The following is a 21,891-nucleotide window of genomic DNA, read 5'->3' on the forward strand; positions in this document are numbered from 1 at the left end:
CGCAAGTGGCGGTCAGGAGGAGGACTCCGGTGCGGCGTGGACAATTAATTAATTCTTTGTCTTGGGTGACAATGGCTTGGTTCGTGGAGAGGATGCTGCTTTTCTGTGATGAGTGGTGTAAAGGAATGAAAGTATCAGCGAAAGATAGACTGGAGGCCAAATGAGAGATCGCAGTTGATCCAAGGGGAGGGAGTGGAAGGTGGTTCTCTAACGTTAACTAAACCTGCTAGAGGTACAAAATTTCGAGGCCATGGCGACTTCCCGGTATCTGGGAGATGGACTGTGCAGGTCGTTCCACTTTGACTACTGTAGCAGACTGCACTCCACAAATGCCGGTTGATCGAGGGTTTGACGCCGGTTAAAAAGTCCCAAAAGGCAAAGGGAAAAAAAGGTGGCAGAGTGGCTCCAGGTGGGCGCATTCGGCTTCTACGCCAGCCGTCGTCGCTAAAGGGGCCTGTGATTCGTCATGCACCCTGGACTGTCATCGGTACCTGCATGATGCATTGCGTTACAAGTATTTCTGCTACGCCACACTGCATATCAGATCTGGGGAGACACAGAGATAAGAGAAAGATCCAGACCCATATTCTGTACGAGGGGCCCTTTTACCATCAATACTTTGCATTTCGCTTATCATAACTTCGTAACGCGACTCACTTTCTGCATCCGCTCAATAACCTCCCCAGGGACGTTCTCTGGGTCGATGGGCGCATCCAGACGTCGCCTTCCCTCCTCCTCATTCCAGTCCTTCCAGATTTGCTCGATCCATCCCACCGATGCTTCAGCGGTCTCTGTCGGTACAATGAAAATCAGAGAATGCCCGCCAGGAACAAATTTCTGCTGTATCTGGCCTGGTCTTGATCCCTTGGCTTGAGCGGCATCGATCAAGCGTTTTCGGTAGCTTTCACTGCTGATATAACCGCCCTTGCTCCCCCAAAGGAACAGAATCTTACACGTTACGTCTGCCAACGCCTCTTTGACTCTGATCTGCACGGTCTTGTAGAAGCCTGGAGGATGATTGGCCTCTGCAGGTCTCGTCGCGTAGTCCTCATGCTCAGGATATCCACGTAATGGCGGAGACGGTTGCTGAAAATGGTGTAGAGTTAGATTCGGTGGTGTTATGAGTTCAACTCGTCCATCATCCAAATCTTGATAGTCATATCGTAGCATCTGCTGCAAAACTCGCTTGTCATATGGTTTCCACATTTCGTTCCGACCGACTGATTCATTGAGGGCAGCACGGCTTGGATAGTGTCGCTTCCGTCGACCGACCATGAAACCGATGGGTTGGCGAACTGCCGGGTGTGCAAGATCTCCATTCTGGGAAGCCTCAAGGGCATGGTAATAACCATTTTCCGTAACTGGCTCGCTCATTATTACTCCCTCGAACAGTCGAGGATGCCATGCTGCGCACATTGCGATTACGGAGCCGCCCCAGCTTTGACCAAAGCCTATCAGGGGAGGTCGCATCTCTGCCTGAAAGTGATTGATCACTTGCAGAAGATCTCTGGAACTGTCGAACCAATGCGGTTCATCTCCTATTTCTTTTCGGTTCAAAAGAAATGATTGACCAGCAGAGGCAATGTCCATGGCCCATATTGACCTCACCGGCGGCAGATTCGGCTGGCATAGCAGATCCCACATGAAAGGCTCGCAGGCTTCTTTATTGTCACCCGGCGGCATCCCATGTTGTACAATCAAGGTGACGGCATATCCATCGTCGGCCAGAGGCCGCGGTGTAGCAGGGATATACTGCTTGACGTGGAGCCGTAAGCGCGAGGTTTGTGGATCGCGCACACCCCGGCGGTATCCTCTTGGATGAGATGCTGGAATGACATGCTCTTTGACCGTCCACGTTGGACGGAAATCCCCCATATCTTTGTTTTATATCGTGCATCTGGTGGTCTCACGATACATGAAGACAGCTTGATAACATAAGAAACTGTTGAACGACATTCTTGCTTCAGCTTGGTGGCCTGAACAGGATTGTCAATACTATCAGCATTAGGTTTTCGGCTATCAGGAACGCCGTAGCGCGCTGCAATCTTCGTACAATGAAGCGAAAGCGACTGTTACAGACAGCATGACGAACGTTTAAGACAGGTAGACAAGGAAAATACAACGTAGCAACAGTAGTATATGCATCTTATGTTTCTGGACATTTGGAGTATCTTATTACACCGACGGATCTCTGAGTTGCCAGGTCAGAGCCTTGCGGTCGCAGCCTTGTCTGAGCCAGATCAGCTTCATCAGCAATAGTCCCGAATGAGCTTCCAGCCTTCCAAATGAGCTTCCGGAAGGTGCTATAACGTTTGCCACGTGAGATCCCAGACGCGACGTACTGTATTGTTCTTCAATGCGACTCTTTCCAACTCTCTTTCTCGCTCCTGCCTCTATGAAAGATGACTCATTGTCTTTCGCACGACAACAATAGCAATGTCGACTGTTGCATGAATATCAGTCGGACCTGGAGCGCACGACTGCCTGAACATGACTAGCAACGTCGAGCGCAGTGAAGTCCGGGGTGATGATAGACGCGTGGTGACGATCGCAGTGAAGCCAGGTACGTTGGGTATAAGAAAGGCTCTTCCCGGCTTTCCAAGGGTAGAGTCTGAACAACGCGCTGCCAGGATGGCACGAGCATAGCGGCATTTGCCGGCTTGCCTCGGTGCATCCATCTCCAAACATGTTTGTACAGTGAAGCTTGCTGGGTGGACAGTATCCTCTTCAGTTTGGCTAACCTCTCACCAGTATATATATCAGCTCACAGACGTTTCTTCGGCGCTTCCTCCTCTCACCAGATGCAATAACACCTCGTCTATTGTCCAGCTTTGCCGAAAGTGCTTGAGCTCGACAGCAACAAAACACAACATCAACAGCTCAAGCGGTCCAACATGGCACCCAAGGCAGATGGTGCGCAATACTCGAAATCGCGCCGAGATGAGGAAGCAGCTGCAGCCAAAAAAGCACGAGCTCTCATCCCAGACAAGTACTTTGAGACGGTCGAGGCCGAGACTGATGGCCGCCATAACCCAACGACAAAGTTGCTCAAGGCTGTCATGGCCTATCTCAACGACATGGCAAGCGGCCCAAGCGTTCCATCCACACAACAGCAGTCAGGATCCACTGTACGTTCTGAATCATGCCCGAAGTCCTTCTTCGCTAACACCGAGCAGACAGGCCCGATGGCAGCAAATCCTCCACAATGGGTGCAAGATGATCCTGGTCTCCGCGCCTTACAACAAGCGACGACACGGTTGACTCAGTGCATCCAACAGCGGGCATCGGAGGAAGGAGAATTGTCCGAGGACGTGAAGGAGATAATTGACCAGACGAATGATGCCTTGGTGGACGTGATTGAGAAGATCGATAGAAGATCAGCTTAGTGTCGGGGTGGATGCCGGTGTATCCAAGGTGGTTCGGGCCATGGAGCTGGAGGCCGTGTTTTGTCTTTATTGTCACCCAGCCGAGTGCTCTTTAGGAGCGTGCTAGATCCAACGAAACATTGTCCTGGTTGTGTCTTCGAAAGCCCCTAGCCGCAACGCCATAGTTACCCTTGATGCAGGTGCCAGGTCATATGGCCCCATCGTGCATCTGGACATGACGACCGCCGCGCTTGGATCGCCCTTGAGCTGATGCAGTACATCCACCACGTCAGTCAGGGTATTTGAAAAGCTTCATCTGCCCAAAACTACTTTCTGTTCTGCATTATTTTTGCGCCATGTTTTCTGATGACTTCCTCCATCTTGCGCCTTACTTGCTTGCATCCATCCACACCTGTCGCTAACATACTCTCCATTTTGCTGTTCGCTCCACCAATTTGGCAGCGTGTTTCCATCATCAAGACAGAAACCCTGTCTTCCATTCCTTGTTGGCCAGTCACAGTTGCAATCGATAGGAAAGGCAATTCTAGCTCCTCGGCATTGTTTAGGTCGAGAATAGGCTCGGGCTTTGCTGAAGAGTCGTCCGTAGGTGTGATACTTCCGCTCGAGATGGCTGCAAGTATTGAAGGCATTGGAACACCGGCGTCGACAAGGGCAAGGCTCGCGGCGTTGAGACATGCGACCAGCAGAGCGCCGTCTAAGCTGAGGACATGCAGGGTTATGGAGATGGTGGATCGCGGATATAAGTGTGTGAAAAGATGACTCTGGAACGCATTGGAGATTGTGGTCTGGAGTTCTTGTGTACGCTTGTCGTTTCGATTTCGTCGCCGGCGGTCCATCTGTGCGAAAGGTGCGACGTTGATTTCGGTCTCAATGATAGCATTGTTATTGTCTCGTTGACCACGACTGTCATATAAGATCAGCATGGGACCGGATAGAGAACAGCTCATTAGAGACGAACATACCCTTCTCTTGGACCCGTCACAGTGCACAGCACCATGGTGTTGCCCATGGTCAGCAAGCTGCTGCCATCACTAGACGGCTGTGTTGATATTGAGGCAGTGATTCTGCGGAGCTCATTCCATCGTCGACCATCTTGTCGTAGCAGAGTTTGCGAGTAGGTTGCGAGGGTATCGAGAGGCATGACGCCGGAGTTGCTCACCTGGAGCAGATAGCTGCAGCAATCGTACCATGGACTGCCTCTGCAGGACAGTCAGTGCAGTTCTAGATGGCCAGGAAAATAAAAAGAACGAGGGCCTGCGGAGTGAAATCATCTTATCTCTTATCTTCACGTGCCGCCGCGGAAATTTCGTGCATCAACGCGATGACGTGCCGTTCTTTCCAATAATGCGCCTTCCCTCGTCTACCCTCCTGCCTCCTTCTCGTGCAGTTGAGCCCCTACGGCTTTGAGGCGCAGCCTCCTCGGAATTCTCATCATGGTGTTCACCGATAGCGAAGACGATGACTTGGATGGACCACGCATCAAGCGAGAGATTATCACTCCTCCCAAAGCGCACGCTGGACATACCGACAAGCATCGCCCATACGTATACGAAATCAATTTTGCACCAGCCACTGAAGCCGAGAACTCAGATGCGGTCAAAATCGCGAAGAAGCCCACACCGAAGAGAAGACGCAGCCCCACCACGACTAGTTTCTCCCGAGTGCAGTTGGACTCGGACGATGAGTTGAACTACATGCAGTCGGAGGACGAACGATTCAACAACAGAGAGAAGGATGCCAAAAAGAGGGCACTCAAGTCTGCGCGGAAGGCGCGTGCCATTGCAAAAGAGAATAACCCACCTCCGCGGTCTAGAGCAGCTGGAGCCACAACCGGTGTAGGGCTTCAAGGGCCGAAGAAGAAACGTAGGAAGCTGAAGGACTATGGCGAGTCGGATTCAGACGACAACCTCATGGAATGGACTATGCCAGACTACGTCCGAAGTCGAAGGGCCGAGTTCGATAAACGCACTGAACAACTGAAAGAGGGCGGTCTCTGGTTGCCACCAACATACAATGATGTATACTTTTCCGACGATGAGCGATTGCAGCATTTATCAGAGCGGCCAGACTTCCCACGATCGACAGCTGTCCAAGAATACAAGGACATTGAGTTGCCCTACTCCCTCGGCCTTATACCGGCGCCCATTGCTCAATTCTTGCGAGATTACCAGATTAAGGGCGTGGCTTTCTTGCACGAGCTGTTCGTCTACCAGAAAGGCGGGATCCTGGGCGATGACATGGGCTTGGGGAAAACGGTGCAGGTCATTGCGTTCTTGACGGCTGCTTATGGCAAGACAGGTGATGAACGAGACAAGAAGAGGATGAGAAAGATGCGTCGAGCCGGCAAGGAGTATCCCAGAACATTAATCATCTGCCCAGGCACTCTAATGGAGAATTGGAAAGACGAATTCCGCCGCTGGGGATGGTGGCAAGTTGATACCTATCACGGAGGCGCTGGTCGTCGCGATGAGGTCTTTCTGGAGGCCCAGGCTGGTATGCTGGAGGTCATGATCACCACATATCACACCTATCGTGCTCACAAGAGCGAGATAAATATGATCAAGTGGGATTGCGTTGTGGCCGATGAATGTCATCAGATCAAAGAGCACCGATCAGATACCACAAAAGCTATGACTGACGTCAATGCTCTTTGTCGTATTGGTTTGACCGGAACTGCAATCCAGAATAAGTACGAAGAACTTTGGACCCTCCTCAATTGGACCAATCCCGGACGCCTCGGTCCAATGTCGACCTGGAAGACATCGATATGCGAACCGTTGAAGTTAGGTCAAAGCCACGATGCTTCGAACTACCAGCTTGCTCGGGCGAGGAAGACTGCAAAAATGCTGGCTAACAACCTTCTACCTCAATTCTTCCTACGCCGTACTAAAGCGCTCATCAAAGATCAACTTCCGAAGAAATCAGACCGGGTGGTCTTTTGCCCCCTTACTCCCACACAGGCAAGAGCGTATCAAAACTTCTTGGAAAGCGACATTGTGCAAGCCATCAAGAACAGCTCCGAGCTCTGTGACTGTGGTAGCAGGAAGAAAGCAGGCTGGTGCTGCCATATGAAGTTGGAGGATGAGAGCACATGGCAGACATGGGTGTTTCCTGCCATTCAAAATCTTCAGAAGATCTCGAATCACCTTGCCGTACTCATCCCACAAGGGTCGGACTCGAACGAAAAACAAGCAAAAGATCTCGACATGTTACAAATCGCTATGCCTGACGAATGGGAGGAGATTTATCGTACTCGAGACAGCATTCTTCATATGGGAAACCCTGAGTATTGCGGGAAATGGCGGGTGTTGAAGAAGCTCCTGAACTTTTGGCACGACCAGGGTGACAACAAAGTGCTTATATTCTCGCACAGTGTGAGGTTGTTGCGGATGCTTCAGACCCTTTTTATCAGCACCAAGTTCAATGTCAGTTACCTTGATGGCAGCATGCAGTACGAGGACCGCTATCAAGCTGTCAGAGATTTCAACACGGATCCATCTCAGTTTGTATTCCTGATCAGCACGAGGGCTGGCGGCGTTGGACTCAACATCACTTCCGCAAATAAAGTCGTCATTGTTGACCCAAACTGGAATCCCAGCTATGATCTGCAAGCACAAGATCGAGCTTATAGGATTGGTCAGACAAGAGACGTTGAAGTGTTTCGGCTGGTCAGTCAGGGAACAATGGAAGAAATTGTGTACGCTCGACAGATATACAAGCAACAGCAAGCCAATATTGGCTACAACGCAACATCAGAGCGTCGATATTTCCAAGGTGTTCAGGGGCGTACAGACCAGAAGGGCGAGATATTCGGACTACGGAATCTATTTGCCTACCAGAACGAGAACCAAGTCTTACGTGACATTGTGAACAAGACGAATGTCGCAGAGTCGAAGGCGGGCGTACGAGTTGCTGATCTCGAAACCCAAGAACAGGAGCAGGAGTCTGCCGACGACGAGGCTGCCGTGAAAGACGAGGACGGCAATCGCCAATTCATCAAGACTGAAGCAGCAGACGCCGCAATGTCCCAATTAGTGGCGGAGATCATTGGAGACCAGAAGCCACGCTCCCGTGGTAAAACCTCTTTCCGGCCGGATGCAGCAGCACAGCAAAAGCATGATCCTGTCGAAGCCATTCTGTCCTCTGTCGGCGTTTCGTACACTCATGAAAACAGCGAAGTGATCGGCACCTCCAAGGTAGAAGCCTACCTGTCTAACCGCGCCGAAAAGGCCGCGAGCAACAAGACGAATTGGGATACCCAAGAACAACTCTCCAAAGTCTTTCAAGATGGATCGCAGTCTCAGATGAACCAAGACCGGGTGTATTCAGACGGAGAAGGAGATTCAATCATCACGCCTGATGGTGATATCCGGTACCGATACAAGCCTCCGCAAGTGGTGCAGAGACGCCAGTTCTGCAGCATGGCACGCTGGGCAGGGTATGGTGACGATGTAGTGTCTTTTGCTCTGGTCGTGGAGAACTGGACGCAAGCTGAGCGGAGAGAGTGTCTGGATCGGTTCTATCATGCCCGGCGTGATGTACTTGCCGGTCTTGTCAAGGAGGAAGAGTTCTATCAACACGACGTCAAGACAGCGAAGGACGGGTTGAAGACTGAGGACGACGTCAAAAACGAGGTCAAGCGTGAACCCGAGGTGAAGACCGAGGAGAGTATGAAGCACGGCACGGAGGTCAAGATTGAGCATATCGTGGAGCTCCGAAGCGACGACGAAGATGATGAGCTTTGATATCCATGATTTGATGACTTATGAAGTTATGACTTGATACCCCTGAATGAGAAAGAATTTGGTGGCAGGAGTACCCCAGGTAGTACTGTTTCAAGCAGGAATGTCTTCAACCACAAGTGTGCCTGGGAGCATTCTGTAGTATCAACGTCGCGAGACATTTGATGCTAAATCGGAACTTCCCCATGTCAGTCCTGTAACAATTCGTGCCATTGCGAACCAATCTCCAGCTCAGATGTGTCAAAGAACTCCTTCTTTCCTACTCCACTCACTGCTGTAGCCCAATGTCCTTAGCTGTCGGCTTGCAACGTATGGGAGAGCCACGGCTCGATGCCGGGATTACCGTACAAAGCTGAGGACGCTATGATGGACGACGGTGCTGATCCGGCATATCCCCTCCATCGGACCTTGACGATTCGGTGGTGCCGCGTTGAAAAACTTCAAGAAGGTCATTGTCTTCTGAACTTCTGTTCCCCGGTCTTCCCAGCAGCCCTGCGGAGATGTTGATGGCGAGCACTGTCCCAGCTGTACTGCCAGGACATCTCTCCGACTTGTTCGAGTACGTCAGTTGTACAGAGATATAGTTGGTGGCTTTCTATGTGGCGTCCTTCCATGCAGTTATTTGAGGTGTATGGTGTAATCACAGGGTTTTACCGAGCGTACGGCCCTGGTTCTCGAGAAGCTCGTCTGGTGGGTTGCCTGGTGATCTGTGATGTTGGCATCTGCTCAATCGTGGATTCATTCTTCTCCTGAATATCGCTGATTTTCAGACAAACCTAGTCCCTGCTCGAATCGCATTTCAGGATCCTCGCTATCAGATCATTCATCTTCTCCCATGCAGCGATGAGGACCATCAGCTCTATATAAGTATATTTGGTGGGCTTTCTTGGACCGGCAACCCGGTTGAGCCAGGCGATAGCTGGTTTGATCAACCACTTCTCTCCGGATGTCTCTCTGCCTTGCTGGCCTTCTTTGGCCTTCTTTGGAATTCTCGCTGCCACGGCGTAGTTGGTGATCCATCTGTACAAGGATCACAACCTTCCTTGAACTGGGCGTCAAGTTGCGACAGTCAAGGAGCTCATTCATATGGTGCTGTACAACCTCCAAAGAGTGGACACAGGTCGATTGTGGCTGTTAGCCGGGATGGGGTCCATAGAAGTGACTGAGAGCAAGGTATACGGTGACGGCACCTGGATTCCTCTGTTCCGCCTGCTGAATGACGGTGTGTTGGATGTCTTGGTAAAGGCGCTTGAGTCCGCCGCGTACTGGTACCGTGGACGCTCTCAATGTCTGACGAGTAGACATGGTGGCAGATTCACATGCCCTCATTGTCATCCGTCCTCTGAAGCTGTATCCTGATAGTGGGATCGACAACTAGGGAGTCCTCGTTACGATACGAGCCGATCTTCAAGATCTTGTTCGGAAGTGCTCCTCCTTCGACCGCTAGGGCGATCGTGAACTGTTCACCTTTCTCGGTCTGCGCGTTCGTTTGGCGGCTTGGAGTCGTCAAATGAACCTGGCTTACTCGCCTTCATTTCTTTCGACACTATCCTCTTCGACCGGAAGAGTCTATCCTAGTCACTAAATGCCTTTCAAGCCTTTTGCTGTATTTTGTTAAACACTGTGCTTTGATTCGTTGCCAGACGACACGTCTCACTGTACGACCTAGACAAGCTGACTAAGAATGACTTCGGTCAGTTCGAGAAATTGATAACTTCGCCGCCAATTTCATACTTCATGCTGACATCTTTCGCTACTCTCGATCAACTCCTCAACCATACCGACAACAACAAACCCACTCCTGTTTGTATGTGTCTTTTCCAACTTGACACGCACAATGTCATCCGATCTCTCGTTGTGCCGGGTCGCTATGGGCGCTCAGGGCGTCTTCAAAGGGTAAGCGCTGTCGTATCGTCTCCGGATCTAGTAAGTATCTAGGGACGATAAAATAGAGTAGAAATTGTCGAAGTTGTTACTTATCGGTGTGCCGGTCAGGGCGATACGACGCTGCTTCGGCCCAAGTTTGGCGAGGCATTTTGACTGAGCGGTTTTCGGGTTGGATAGGCAGTGGGCTTCGTCCGCGATGGTCAGGCTGGCTTTCTTTAGGAGCAGCACGGTGACCGCGGCGCGAGCGGCCGGGGACGTTCTGTGCCACGACGCCGGTGTCGTCTGGATCCTCAGGTCCAACGTGAAGGAGGATTCCCCACTCGTCGTCGTCCACTCCGTGCTCATCCTTCTCTTCCAGCAAATCGTACCGGCGGTTGACATTGCGCCTGGGCATGTTGTCATGCCTACCGCTAATATCGAGTTCCTGCATTCCCAGGCTGTCTTCCCACTCACTAGGCTGCCGCTCGTGTTGGTTCCAGCTGGTGCCAGTAGACCGAGATTTGGGCCATAGTAGCGATTCCCCCACGGCCTACGCTTTGTTCGCAGCTTGCCACCCGTGTCGAGATCTTCCGGCCAGAATTCGTTAGCCTGGCTCTGCGTCAAGTTCTTCACCTTTCCGGCACTTATCGTGCTTCGTGGTCACCCGCTTGACTGCAGGTTAATCTTCTGAAGAAGGCTGGTAGGTTATTATCGTTCAGTTGATCGTATGGAATGTTGTCATGTCGCTGACGTGTGAGCTCGGTGTTCTTCTTGTTCGCGCCGATTAGTCCCCGGACACCATCATCCCATTCTTCGCCGCATCTAGCTGTTGCCCATCGAGCCTGCTGAGCAGTGGTCCAGTTTGTGGCCGCCAACGGCGCCGAGGGTAGGGGCGCAGGTTGCCGTCCTTGAGCCTCGTAGGAGAGGAACAGATCTATGGCAATGACCTTTTGCCTGGTCCTTGTGCCGCTGTGGCCGACCATGTCTGGAATTTGCGGCGAAGGCGTGACGAGAGATGTGGTAGCTATTTGCCGTTATGGACGTACTTGTCAAGCGATGGAGAGACTCCGGTACCACGTGATTGAGGTAGAACACCCTATCTTCGATTCTTAGACTCTCGCGTACTCCAAGGAGAGGCTCACTTGGATAGCATGGAATATCAAGTTCGCGCCACAATCTGCCTGAGGGCATTCTCGTCAAGGTTGATGATCGAGGACTTGGGGCATTGAGCATGGTCGTGTTCGAAGCAGTGGGAGTCGAAGCCTGAGGAGGACATCCTGGTGCTCTTAACGTCGGAGAACGTCAGCACCTGCGGCGCCGCCACAAAGTTCGTTGGCGATCCAGATGAGACCCACCGTTCATTTTTGCACCTGGGTGGATTTCCCAGTTCCAGGCAAGCCAGCAAAGCAGTAAACAAAAGAAGGGTGTCCGAACAAAACAATGGCAGAGCGCATTTCCATGGAAAGCCGGAGGACAGCATGGGTCTGTCCAGTTCCTTGGTCCTCCCTTTGCGCCGGATCGCCCTTGAGATCTCGTTTGATTTTCCGCCCTTGTGCACGTGGTGCGTATATCACTGCCGCCCGGGCAGTGAGCCGGAACGACGTTGGGTGCGCCATGTGATCAATATCAATGGTAGTCCTTTGATGTTTGTTGGTGGTTGTACTCTCAGAACAAGAGATACCAACTTGTCTGGGAAACGTATCTTCAACGAAGATCCCCATGCATCCATCTGCATCCATCTGCATTCAGTGGCAACAGGTGCCATAGCAGGCTCATGTGGTATTTCTCGAACCACGGTCAACCACCACAGTAGTCTCGAATTCAATGATATATATATTCCGGCAAATGCAGAGGGCGCATGCACGGCGCATCTTGCAAACTTCCTCACTTTCGGCCAGATGGTACATGACGCGTCGATCTGCTCTCACCTTCGCGGCCTCAAGGGCCGAAGGAAGATCGACCCAGATGCAGAAAATCCTTGCTGTAGGCAATGGACAACCCAGAGCAGAATAAAATCGACGGCATTATAAGCCGAATCCTTGTAGCTTTCAACACTGCGACGGCGGTGATCATTTGACTTCTAGATCGTACCTGAATCGCGGACGGTTCATATCCATGTCCCATTACTTCCCGATGGTCGCCGTGATTGGGATGCCCTTCGATGGAGTGCCATCTAAATCCGCTCTGCAGCTTCTTTCTTGGAACCCAGAAGTCGGACTCTCTCGACGCTGTCAGGGGAAACCGGCACTTCAATCTCCTCGTTCCATGTTGCCTCGTCGCTAGCGTAGAGCCTCGCGACGCAGTTGGCCCATTCTCTGCTCGCTTGAAGCGTACCGTCCACCTGGAACTCACCCAATCTCTGGAATGCTTCACTTGAGATGGTCCATACCTCAGACGCGGACATTTCGACGCCATATGAACCGCCGGCATTCATGTCTGAGAGCTTATGGACGACACCGGATGACAGGGGTGCAGAGAAAGATTCATGGGACGAAATGAGCTCGTCTATGCCGAGACGTCGAACACCACAGTTGAAGGGGGCGCCATATGTACAGATAGAGGCCTTTTGTCCAGGAGTCGACTGTTCACAGCAGGAGTCGTTGTCTGCGGACCACCCCTATTGGCTTTCGCGTCGGTGAACGTCAACACTTGCATTGCAGTCGTCAATTTTGTTGGCGAAGGAGAGCGCCTGCGCACAAGGTTTGGCGGTGTCGGCTAGAGCTTCTTGTCGGCACCACATCTCGTCAGCACATTGATGCGTATGTTCTGCCGCATCAAGAGACAGCAACGTCGACTCTCATGGTTTTCGGGTGTGCCAGTTGGATGGCTGGAAGATTCTTACCATGGACGGCTTTCCCCTTCTTGACGAACTCCGGTAGCAACGACTCCTCAACTAGGCCATTGGGGCCCAGAAAGCGAACCTTGCGATCAGGGTTTGTACGTTCTGGCGGCCACCATAACGAATTCAAGCGCAAGAAATGAGTGGTGTTGAGTGCTTCACACCTAAGAAGGCAGATGCATGGAGACGGAAAACTTCGGCCTTGCCCAATCTTGCCCAGTCGGCCTCGATCTGCCGCCTTGACCGCGTATCGATAGATCGATTTCGAAGGTTGAAGGGTCATATCAATGTCTGTTGGGTCGCTGTACAGCGTCGTTGCGACACCTGCTGAATCTCCCAAAGCGATCATACCCTCGATGTTTGCATGGAATACCTCGTTGCTCTCTGTGTAGTACTTTATGGCTTCGAAGACTCTATCTTCGTGGACGTCCATTGTTCCGCATACTGTGCGTATGGCCTCATGTATCGATTGCGTATCGATGTTGAGTGGCTGGTCTCGAAATAGATCTTTGGGGTGCCTTCCTCGGCGCAGCTAGTCACGAAAGTGACGCTGTTCTGTGATTCTGAGGTCTAAGACAAGAGCGGGCTACACCATGTTTGCAGCCTTGTTCATGTTCCGGAAATACCTCTGCACTTGCTGGTCCCCACTTCATCGCTGGAGCTTCGATCATGGCAGGTCCGCTTCAAAGGATCGTAGCATTGTCTTTGCGAATAGGGACCGTCGTCGTGGGGTCACGTCTCCCGATGATGGCTGACCTCAATCTCTTTACAACCATTAGAAAGTAGTACTTCATGGATTTGAAGAACACTCCCTGTAAAGAGCACACGGATTAGGAATTTGTTTTCGAAATGATCCAGTTTTGCTGCTTGAATCTCGGTCATGGTGTTGAGTTCGGCAGTGCAAATCGATGTGTCCAAGGCAAGAGACTGCTCAGCGGATACTTTTCGATATTGCTCAATTGACTCTCTCCTGTAAGCGAGTCGCTGATTGGGTATACAGAAGCCAAACATCCACATGGTCTTCGATGTTTTCGTGGAAGGCCTCATCGGTCTCGCGTAGTTCTGGATGATCCAGAAGACTCTATCTCCGTGGATGCTGATGTCCTACATGCAACTCGCACCACGGTATGTATAGGTGCTGCATTTCTGATTCCGACTACCACCTCAGTCTGAGAACATACGGAGACGTCCCGCCGATGGGGTGCTTTGCAATCCAGGTTGTCACATTCACAGAAGTTAGGGTAGAGATCCCTTCTTGTAACTTCTTGTAAAGCTGATCCAGGACTTCTCGAAAGTATATCTCGAATCCTGTTCTCATATGGCACAGCCGTTGCTTCTCGTCGCTAAAAAGCCGCATCTGACCAACATCGTCTTTCAGCTGGGTTTGGGTAATGATATAGTGCCCCATCAGGACTGATGCGTGCTCTTTGTGACAATCTCTGACGGTTCCACCAAGGCGTCGGACACAGGGGCCAAGACTCCCTGGTTGGTGACATAAGCAGCCTTTTAACTTGGTGTCATTAATGCTTGTTCCAGTCGGTCATGCCAGCACAATTGTCCTTCGCAGAGACTCTCAAGCGAGCCAACGACAACCACCGGTGCCGCGTGTCTCTCGAAGCACAAACAGCATGGTCGAGTATTTCAACGTTTCGAACCAAAAGCCCAGATGTGGACCGGACCCAGTTCATCCTGATATGACCACTTGGAAGAGATCTGCGTGGGGAAGCTGTGTCAGAGCCCACTCGAACTTGATCCGTATGAATGATACTCCGGTTGGTCCTGCAGAAAGCAAGAATGTGACAGCCACACGAGGTGTGGGCATCACGGACCTTCGAGATAGAAGGCCCAACTGGCGTCTTGCACGGTGGTTTCGTGTAGCGACGAGCAATATGTTCGTTCATAACAGGTCCGAAAGTCATCATCGACTGAAAACGCAGAAGAAAAGGCCAAGTAGTTGTGCTATTCTGTTTGGGCGAGGACCATAGCAGCCTACCTCACTGTGCACTACTATGGCCGGTGAGCTGGAAAATGTTACTGCCCAAGCTGGTCCTGGTCCGCGTCGCTGAACTTATTGTGTCATCGAAACCTGGCTCTGGTTCCGAATCCGAAGGTCGTCCCAAACATTATCATGTTGTTTTCGCGTCTTCTTGTCCTGTCCGCTCTGCAATCCGCCAGCACGCAGACCTTGGCCGTTTGTAATAGGGTTGAGGAAATGCTTCGGCGCCTACTTGCCCTGTGGTATTGTCATCGCAACTGTACAGTTGGCAGGATTCTTTGGATAATGCGACAGCCAAATCTGAAACAGTATCCACGAGTGGCGACAGAGTTAGTCGTTGTTTAGGGCACGCTCGTCCAGAGATAGTAATGTAGTTCCGTGGATGACTGGATGACGACCGGACCGTCGGCGTCAGAGTCCTAAGCAGCTTGACGTAGAGCATTCAGTAGACCTTATTGCTGATTCCTGGAATGCCAAACCGCAGTGAACCGGTCAGGCATGTTCGTGATGTCTTTCAGAGGCTGCCGGGCAGGTCGGACGGGACGAGAAAATGGTGGGGGAGGGTAGCACTGGTCTGGCCGGCGGAGATGATGAGGCGAGCTCAGCACCTGGTGGGCTGCTCACATAGATAATTGGAGCAATGAGAGTGCAGCTCGAACGGCTGGAAGGGCTTCCTGGGTCAAAGCAGTCAGGTCGATGACTGATCTTGTTTCCACGGACGAATATCCAATTCTGGAGTCCTGGCCAAGTCGCCTGACGTCTCGAAAGCCTGTTCGCAGCCACGGCTTTCTGACCACTGAGCAGCCCGTCTTTCCAGTGATTCCGAGGGGCCACAACTCCCTGCGACAGCCATCCTGGCTGCGGCTCCCCGCATGCAGCTGCTGGTTGTGCCCAAAGCTGCTGTCGTTGTTGGTTCAGTTGACTGATTCTTGCAACCAATATGGCTCTTGCATTGTACCCTTCAGGGACAGAGGCATGTTCTTTGCAGGTGGAGAACACCTGAGTGAAATGACTTGGTAAGTGGTGGAAAGTCTTAACGACATCGGACAAATCTGGACGTGATATATATAAGTGTACATGCTAACACCCACCCCAGAAGTCCAGGGCCAGGGTCAAGGGAAAAGGAGACGAAGCATGAAGGAGAAAATAAGTACAAGGGTCAGAGGGGATACTTATAGCCTTTGCTGGGACAGGTCCTCATTCCATGGCTTCCTGGAAATGTTAATGTAGCGGAGAACCATGGAATTGCAACAGGCATCCAGGACCGCACAAAAACCAGTCGACCCAAGAAATTCACGGCGGTTCCAGGCGTTACGACCAGAATGCACTTATGACTGTTCGACAATCAGCACAGCATGAGTCACAAAGACCGAAAATCCAGGACACGTCCATAAAATGAAGAAGTAAAGACTTTCTCGGCAAACCCATTCAATTTCTTTTTGAGAATCGGCAATCACCACCTCCTATTTCGGCCCTTCGATTAGGACTTTGATGGCCTTTCCAGCCTTCACGTCCTCGAACGCCTGTTCTGCATCTTCAAAGCTGACTTTCCTGCTGATCAACTTCTTCACGTCAATCTTGCCACTACTCACCAAATCCACGGCAGTCTGGTAGTCACCGGACCCGTATCTGAAACTCCCTTTTACCGTCAATTCCTTAGTACAGGCGGCCATGATTGGGAAAGTGATTTCGTCTCGTCCCATACCGCCTTGAACGTAACTTCCGCCCGCGCGAAGTACATGGATTGCCGTTTGCACACTTGGCTCCGCGCCACTGGCATCGATAGCCACGTCAGCGCCCGCACCAAGAGCATTTTCACTGATCAGTCTCTGGGCGTTCTCTGGGGCTGAGACCTTGAAAGGCTCGAAAGTCGAGTCCGCAGCGTATGACTTTGCGAAGTCGAGTCTTTCCCGGTTGATGTCCACAGCAACCACTTTCTTCGCACCAAATGCTTTGGCCACTGCGCAGCATAACAAACCAACGGGACCGGCACCAAAAATGACACAGGTATCACTCTGTTTCAGTCCCGACTGTTTCGTTATATGTACTGCAACTGCGAGCGGTTCCATCAATGCGCCCTCTTCCAGACTTAGCGATTCAGGCAGCTTGTAGCATAAATCTTCCGGCAGAACATAGTACTTTGCCAGTGTTCCGTCATATGGTGGCGTGGCTGCAAATGACATCTCAAAGCACAGGTTGTATTTGCCCTCCTTACACCGTACGCAACGCCGGCAGGGAACACCAGGCTCCATTGCGACACGGTCGCCCTTTTTCAGGCTCTTGACACTTTCACCGACCTCGACCACTGTTCCTGCGGATTCATGACCGAGAACCATTGGGTCCTTGACCACGAAATGTCCTATCCGGCCATGTTGCCAATAGTGTACATCCGAACCGCAGATGCCGGTGTAGTTGACCTGGAGACGGACGTCGTGAGGGCCGGCGAGTTTAGGGACTGGTCGTTCCTCGAACGTGACATCTTTGATGCCCCGAAGGACGAAAGAGTTGTTCTCCTGTGCAACGTCAGTACATCGTCGCTTTCACCACTGAGGTTGTGCCGACCTTTGTGCTCGTTTCTGTAGTCATGGTTGAGAGACTCTGCGAAGGTCACGGTGTTGAGAAGGAACCACGAAACAAGAAGAACCACGCTGTAGGCACAATTAACCGCTCTCAAGCAGCCGACTAATGGCTGGCGGACCGCTTTCCACCACAGGTGATCTTTCTACGTGGAGCAGAAGATCCATCATCTCGAGGGACTGGTGCACCAATGATCTCATAGTGACCACCGGAGAAGAGATGAAAAGAAGTTGTAGAGGGCATTTAGGCTAAATAGAGGGCAACAATTTGGGCCGCGGGGTTGCAGTTCTTGTTGCAGCTCGGGGTATTTGAGACCTAGAAGGGCACTCTGGAATATAGTATTCGGTATATATCTTTGCCGACGTGCATTCTCCCTTTCATATTATCGTGCTTTTTCCTGGTACAAGGCTTCAATGTCCCAGTTCAAGCTGAACAATCTTGTCACAGTTCAAAATTCCAAGAGGATCATACGCTTGCTTGAGCTGTGTTCCTTGTTAGCATCTGTAGCAATGACTCCAAAAATGGACCGCTTACCTTGCGCATGGCGTCGACAGTCTCCTCTCCCAACTCTTCACGGATGTAATCACGCTTCTTCAGGCCGACACCGTGCTCACCAGTAACTGTGCCATCCATAGCGATTGCTCGTTGGATCATGCGGTGTACAAGCCCTTCGGCTGTCTGCTTCTCGGTGTCGTTGTACAGCAAGATGGCTTTGCAAATGTCAGCGCATGCTCATGAACACAATGTTGGTTGACCTACTGTGGAAGTTTCCATCACCAACATGGCCGCAAATACCTCCTATCAATCCACTGCTGGCGACATCATCTCGAGTCTCTTGAATGATATCAGCCAGTCTGCTGATAGGTACAGCCTGGATCATGATTAGAATTAACCATCAACTTTCCCTTGAAAGATACTTACCACATCGGTCGTCCAGACATGGTCTTTTTCGTCTCTCCGCATAGCCATAACACTCCATAGCGCTTCCTTTCGAGCACTCCAGAGTTCTGCGGCCTCGTCATCGTTCTTTGCGAACTCGAAGGTTTTGTTGTGAGTGGCTTTTGCCAGCTTTCGCACCGTACTGATTTGTTCTTTGACACCGTCCGGCGTACCAGCGAACTTGAAAAAGAGCGTTGGCGCTTCTTGCCATTGTCGAGATGTTGTTCCACTTTTGTTGATGCACATCATCTGGACATCATCAAGAATTTCCATTCCTGCAAGTTGGATACCTTCACCGACGACCTTTGCAACACACTCGGCTGCGGAATGAATGGTCGGGAAAGTAGCGACGGCAACAGACTGGCTCTTAGGCAGAACAGTCACTTTCAATGTTGCTTCCGTGACAATACCTAATGTGCCTTCGCTGCCGATGAACATCTGGGTCAGATTGTAACCAGCGCTGGACTTTCGTGGTCTCCGTCTCGTCTTGATGACTGTGCCATCGGCGAGTACAACAGTCAGCGAGATCACCCACTCACGCATAGTGCCATATCGGTAAGCGTTTGTGCCGGAGCAGCCTGTGCCGACCATACCTCCGATCTTTGCACCTGGACCTGGGTCGGGTGGAAAGAACATGCCAGACTCGCGCAGATATTCGTTCAGGTCTTCCCAGCCCAAGGCAGGTTGGACGATGATATCCAGATCTTGCGGGTGGAAGTCCAGTATCTTGTCCATTCTCATCATATCTATGCATATGCCCCCTCTTGTCGGCGCGAAATGACCCTCAAGACTAGTCCCGCCAGAGAGTGCAGTCACTGGGATCTTTCTCGCGTGGCATACTTGCATGATCTTGGACACCTCCTCGGTAGTGGCAGGGTAAACGATAGCAAACGGCCTCTCTCCGGACTTTGTTGTGTAAGAGGACCATTCTGAGCCGGAATGCGCTTCAAGGTCATCTGGTACTGTGGAGACATTGTCTTTTCCGACTATTTGAGCGAAGTCGACCCAGGCTGCCTGGAGAACGGAGGTACGTGTGTCGAGTTGAGGAGGATGCGCCCGTGCTAGAGGAGTGGTGGAGGTAGTGTCTAAAGCTTTCTCGCCTCTGGTTCCCAGCCAGTAGGCCACACCGGCCACGGATAGGATGACTCATGACTGTCAGCCCCCAGTAGAGATGAAGCCAGCGACATACGTACCAACACTCAGAGCCAAAGTCCTCGGCTCTCCTTTGCGCTGGCGTTGAGCTTGGATGTACCGGGCTTCAGAGTCTCTTTCCCGCTTCAATCGGTCTGATGTGCTTTCATAAAGCTGACCTCGAAAGGACGCACTTCCTTTCGGTTCCTCTCTGCCCTTCTCTTCAGATTTCGGTCGGGTGCTGTGGAACGTTCTTGCGGAGATGGCTCGTAGGATAGGCGATTGAGATGGTTTCGTGCGCTCAATGGACCGCACAAAGGAAGCAGCTGAGCGGCCAAGCCGCAGGGTATGTCTCATCTTGAAGATGTACCGGCTGCCACTACGAAGAGCTGGACATGGTTGCACCCAACCTTGACGGATAGGGCAGTCAACAGGCTTAAGAGCGACAACAGAGGAGGATTTGTTAAGCAGGGTCCGACTCCGCAGGATAATGTGTTCGGCATCAAGTGCGGAGAAGGTTGATTGACACCTAAATGACGCCTTATTTCCGCGCTTAGGCGTGCTGGTCTCTGGCTTAGGGGAAGTTGAGAAGTCCGGTGCACCTAAATTCCTTACTCCTTCCCGCCAATAGCGATTGTGAACGTAAGGTACAGTACCTGTACAGTACCGACTTTAGAGACTAGGGGCACCACTATCATCTTCTCCTCGTACAGTACCTTCCCTATCCAATCGAGTGCCTATTCTGCCCTTGCGGTCACTATCCCGGGATCGCGCATTGTTGTCATGTTCAGGCGCTCTCCCAGTCAGGAGACTTGCCGTGAGTATGACTGCATGGTAAGGTGTTCATCGTAAATGTTTCAGCATTCATTGGGCCCGGATCTTCATCGGTTGCATCATAAGGAGCTTGCATATCAGCTTGTCAAGCTGAGCGACCCTGTCTGCATAGACCGGATGCATTGCCTAGTGGTATCACAGCTGCCTCTCATCCCTCGTAGGGAGATAGAACGTGGCTGTTCTACAAGGCTGTCTCCCTATCACATCTAGGGAATGTATCCATGGGTGGCTGTGTTATGACCTTCAGCCACAGTCCTTTCCCATCTAATGCTAGGGCGGTGAGCCTGAAACGAGGATGCCTAGCGATCACCACTACCCCTCAAAGCTTTTATAAGACAGTAAGTTCCCGATGAGTGATGAGGTCTGGGAAGAAGCTTCCAAAGGACTGAGCAACATGTCGGACCAAGAGTACTGGAACAATCAGCGTCCTGGCCAGAGTTGGGGCTACGGAGGTAATCAAGAGGAACAATGGCAACCTCCTTCTGGACCACCTCAGGGCTACGGTGGGCAACCTTACGGTTCAAGTTACGACCAGAACCGCCCATATGAGGAAGGTCGGGACTATCAACCACCATATCATCAACCAGCAGCCTATCCAGGCTCGGACAATCAGTCTTCGAATCAGTACTCTTCTCCTCCACCAACCCAGCCATATTCCTACCAGCAACAGGAATACTCGTACAGATCCCAATCTTATGGTTACAATGACCAACCTGATTCCCGAGCATACTCCCCAAATCCACAGTCTCAATACAACAGTTTCATCCCACCAGCAGGACCACCCCCTACTCATACTCAGACAGGCCCATACCCTCCACAACCTGCTCCTGGGGCTCCTCTGGACCCCAACGACCCACAAGCCCAAGACCGAGGGCTCATGGGTGCCGTTGCCGGTGGCGCTCTAGGAGCATATGGCGGCCACAAATTACACCACGGCTTTCTGGGCACAATTGGAGGCGCGATCGCCGGGTCCATGACCGAAGATGCCTACAAGAAACACAAGAAGGAGAAGAATCCTCTTCGTCGAGACTCTTCGTCAAGCAGTAGTTCGTCGGACGATGAGAAGAAAAAGAAGAAGCACGGCTGGGTCGCACCTGCTGCAGCTGTCGGTGCCGGGACATACGGGGTGCACCAGTACCAGCAGCACCCTCAGCAGCAACCACGTCCGCAAGATCAACCTCAACAATACGTTCAGTCACGGGGTAATTTCTCTGCTTCGTCTCACAGCATCACTTTGGACAGAGACTATGATCTGATCGCATCGTGCGCTGACGTCCATGGGAATCACAAGCTATCATCTATCTCGCTGAACAATTGTCTGGCTAATGAGCACGGTCAGTTCGTGTGGGCTAGAGGTGGCAACTTCGGTGCCAGTGCAAGGGATGTGAGACTGTGTGAGAACGGAAAGGTGTTGGAAGCAGAGTTGGGAACAGGCGATGGCTGCTGGAACAGGACTTCTATCAGGTTGGATCAGCGTGTGAGCAACAACGACGGCGAGTTGATTCTCTTGGATTGATTGTAAGGAATGAGACTTGCTCTATGTAGGCGGAGTCAGTTATACGATCTACAATTTCATCCAGC

At 51.6% G+C, this 21,891-nt stretch overlaps 9 protein-coding genes across 9 annotated transcripts; 2 read left to right on the forward strand and 7 right to left on the reverse strand.

The window, feature by feature from the left end:
- Window positions 1-546: 546 nt before the first annotated feature.
- EDD37DRAFT_642626 (toxin biosynthesis protein) lies at window positions 547-2,099 on the reverse strand. The gene has a single exon (XM_062817377.1). It carries the CDS (start codon window positions 1,873-1,875, stop codon window positions 634-636), a length of 1,242 nt encoding a protein of 413 aa, XP_062665487.1. The 5' UTR covers window positions 1,876-2,099; the 3' UTR covers window positions 547-633.
- Window positions 2,100-3,538: 1,439 nt separating this feature from the next.
- EDD37DRAFT_200855 (3' exoribonuclease family, domain 1-domain-containing protein) lies at window positions 3,539-4,676 on the reverse strand. The gene is made up of 2 exons (XM_062810164.1): window positions 4,349-4,676; window positions 3,539-4,289 (listed from the first exon to the last, which is right to left on the reverse strand). Exons 1-2 carry the CDS (start codon window positions 4,525-4,527, stop codon window positions 3,692-3,694), a joined length of 777 nt encoding a protein of 258 aa, XP_062665488.1. The 5' UTR covers window positions 4,528-4,676; the 3' UTR covers window positions 3,539-3,691.
- Window positions 4,677-4,739: 63 nt separating this feature from the next.
- EDD37DRAFT_200986 (DNA excision repair protein ERCC-6) lies at window positions 4,740-8,539 on the forward strand. Its single transcript, XM_062810167.1, has one exon. The coding sequence runs from the start codon at window positions 4,820-4,822 to the stop codon at window positions 8,129-8,131; it is 3,312 nt and encodes a 1,103-aa protein (XP_062665489.1). The 5' UTR covers window positions 4,740-4,819; the 3' UTR covers window positions 8,132-8,539.
- Window positions 8,540-9,604: 1,065 nt separating this feature from the next.
- Window positions 9,605-10,616, reverse strand: EDD37DRAFT_200894 (uncharacterized protein). The gene is made up of 2 exons (XM_062810166.1): window positions 9,863-10,616; window positions 9,605-9,806 (listed from the first exon to the last, which is right to left on the reverse strand). The coding sequence occupies exon 1, from the start codon at window positions 10,415-10,417 to the stop codon at window positions 10,052-10,054; it is 366 nt and encodes a 121-aa protein (XP_062665490.1). The 5' UTR covers window positions 10,418-10,616; the 3' UTR covers window positions 9,605-9,806; window positions 9,863-10,051.
- EDD37DRAFT_200893 (uncharacterized protein) lies at window positions 10,617-11,703 on the reverse strand. Its single transcript, XM_062810165.1, has 2 exons — window positions 11,350-11,703; window positions 10,617-11,279 (listed from the first exon to the last, which is right to left on the reverse strand). Exons 1-2 carry the CDS (start codon window positions 11,472-11,474, stop codon window positions 10,817-10,819), a joined length of 588 nt encoding a protein of 195 aa, XP_062665491.1. The 5' UTR covers window positions 11,475-11,703; the 3' UTR covers window positions 10,617-10,816.
- EDD37DRAFT_675422 (uncharacterized protein) lies at window positions 11,704-13,266 on the reverse strand (the record flags this gene model as incomplete). The annotated part of the gene is made up of 3 exons (XM_062819540.1): window positions 11,704-12,611; window positions 12,636-12,760; window positions 12,837-13,266. 3 exons carry the CDS (start codon window positions 13,264-13,266, stop codon window positions 12,168-12,170), a joined length of 999 nt encoding a protein of 332 aa, XP_062665492.1. The 3' UTR covers window positions 11,704-12,167.
- Window positions 13,267-16,070: 2,804 nt separating this feature from the next.
- EDD37DRAFT_201020 (D-xylulose reductase A) lies at window positions 16,071-17,633 on the reverse strand. The gene is made up of 2 exons (XM_062810168.1): window positions 17,392-17,633; window positions 16,071-17,342 (listed from the first exon to the last, which is right to left on the reverse strand). The coding sequence occupies exons 1-2, from the start codon at window positions 17,413-17,415 to the stop codon at window positions 16,293-16,295; spliced, it is 1,074 nt and encodes a 357-aa protein (XP_062665493.1). The 5' UTR covers window positions 17,416-17,633; the 3' UTR covers window positions 16,071-16,292.
- Window positions 17,627-19,970, reverse strand: EDD37DRAFT_642634 (D-lactate dehydrogenase). Its single transcript, XM_062817378.1, has 5 exons — window positions 19,539-19,970; window positions 18,328-19,490; window positions 18,166-18,277; window positions 17,941-18,116; window positions 17,627-17,888 (listed from the first exon to the last, which is right to left on the reverse strand). The coding sequence occupies exons 1-5, from the start codon at window positions 19,831-19,833 to the stop codon at window positions 17,817-17,819; spliced, it is 1,818 nt and encodes a 605-aa protein (XP_062665494.1). The 5' UTR covers window positions 19,834-19,970; the 3' UTR covers window positions 17,627-17,816.
- A 734-nt stretch (window positions 19,971-20,704) lies between these two features.
- Window positions 20,705-21,826, forward strand: EDD37DRAFT_613649 (CVNH domain-containing protein; the record flags this gene model as incomplete). The annotated part of the gene is made up of 1 exon (XM_062815473.1): window positions 20,705-21,826. The coding sequence occupies one exon, from the start codon at window positions 20,705-20,707 to the stop codon at window positions 21,824-21,826; it is 1,122 nt and encodes a 373-aa protein (XP_062665495.1).
- Between the last annotated feature and the right edge of the window lie 65 nt (window positions 21,827-21,891).

This window comes from Exophiala viscosa (assembly GCF_022695815.1).
Source record: "Exophiala viscosa unplaced genomic scaffold EDD37scaffold_16, whole genome shotgun sequence".
NCBI classification, from domain to species: Eukaryota; Fungi; Ascomycota; class Eurotiomycetes; order Chaetothyriales; family Herpotrichiellaceae; genus Exophiala; species Exophiala viscosa.

Bases quoted from the DNA above. Each gene is read 5' to 3' on its own strand.
- EDD37DRAFT_642634 (XM_062817378.1), bottom strand. From the start codon at position 19,833: ATGAGACATACCCTGCGGCTTGGCCGCTCAGCTGCTTCCTTTGTGCGG. The intron at 18,117-18,165 runs GTAGGTCAACCA...ACATTTGCAAAG, and splicing joins TGGTGATGGAAACTTCCACA to CCATCTTGCTGTACAACGAC. The intron at 17,889-17,940 runs GTAAGCGGTCCA...CAAGGAACACAG, and splicing joins CTGTCGACGCCATGCGCAAG to CTCAAGCAAGCGTATGATCC.
- EDD37DRAFT_200894 (XM_062810166.1), bottom strand. From the start codon at position 10,417: ATGACAACATGCCCAGGCGCAATGTCAACCGCCGGTACGATTTGCTGG.
- EDD37DRAFT_200893 (XM_062810165.1), bottom strand. From the start codon at position 11,474: ATGCTGTCCTCCGGCTTTCCATGGAAATGCGCTCTGCCATTGTTTTGT. The intron at 11,280-11,349 runs GTGGGTCTCATC...TCCGACGTTAAG, and splicing joins CCCAGGTGCAAAAATGAACG to AGCACCAGGATGTCCTCCTC.
- EDD37DRAFT_201020 (XM_062810168.1), bottom strand. From the start codon at position 17,415: ATGACTACAGAAACGAGCACAAAG. The intron at 17,343-17,391 runs GTCGGCACAACC...GACGTTGCACAG, and splicing joins CTACAGAAACGAGCACAAAG to GAGAACAACTCTTTCGTCCT.
- EDD37DRAFT_642626 (XM_062817377.1), bottom strand. From the start codon at position 1,875: ATGGGGGATTTCCGTCCAACGTGGACGGTCAAAGAGCATGTCATTCCA.
- EDD37DRAFT_200986 (XM_062810167.1), top strand. From the start codon at position 4,820: ATGGTGTTCACCGATAGCGAAGACGATGACTTGGATGGACCACGCATC.
- EDD37DRAFT_200855 (XM_062810164.1), bottom strand. From the start codon at position 4,527: ATGCCTCTCGATACCCTCGCAACCTACTCGCAAACTCTGCTACGACAA. The intron at 4,290-4,348 runs GTATGTTCGTCT...CTTATATGACAG, and splicing joins GTGACGGGTCCAAGAGAAGG to TCGTGGTCAACGAGACAATA.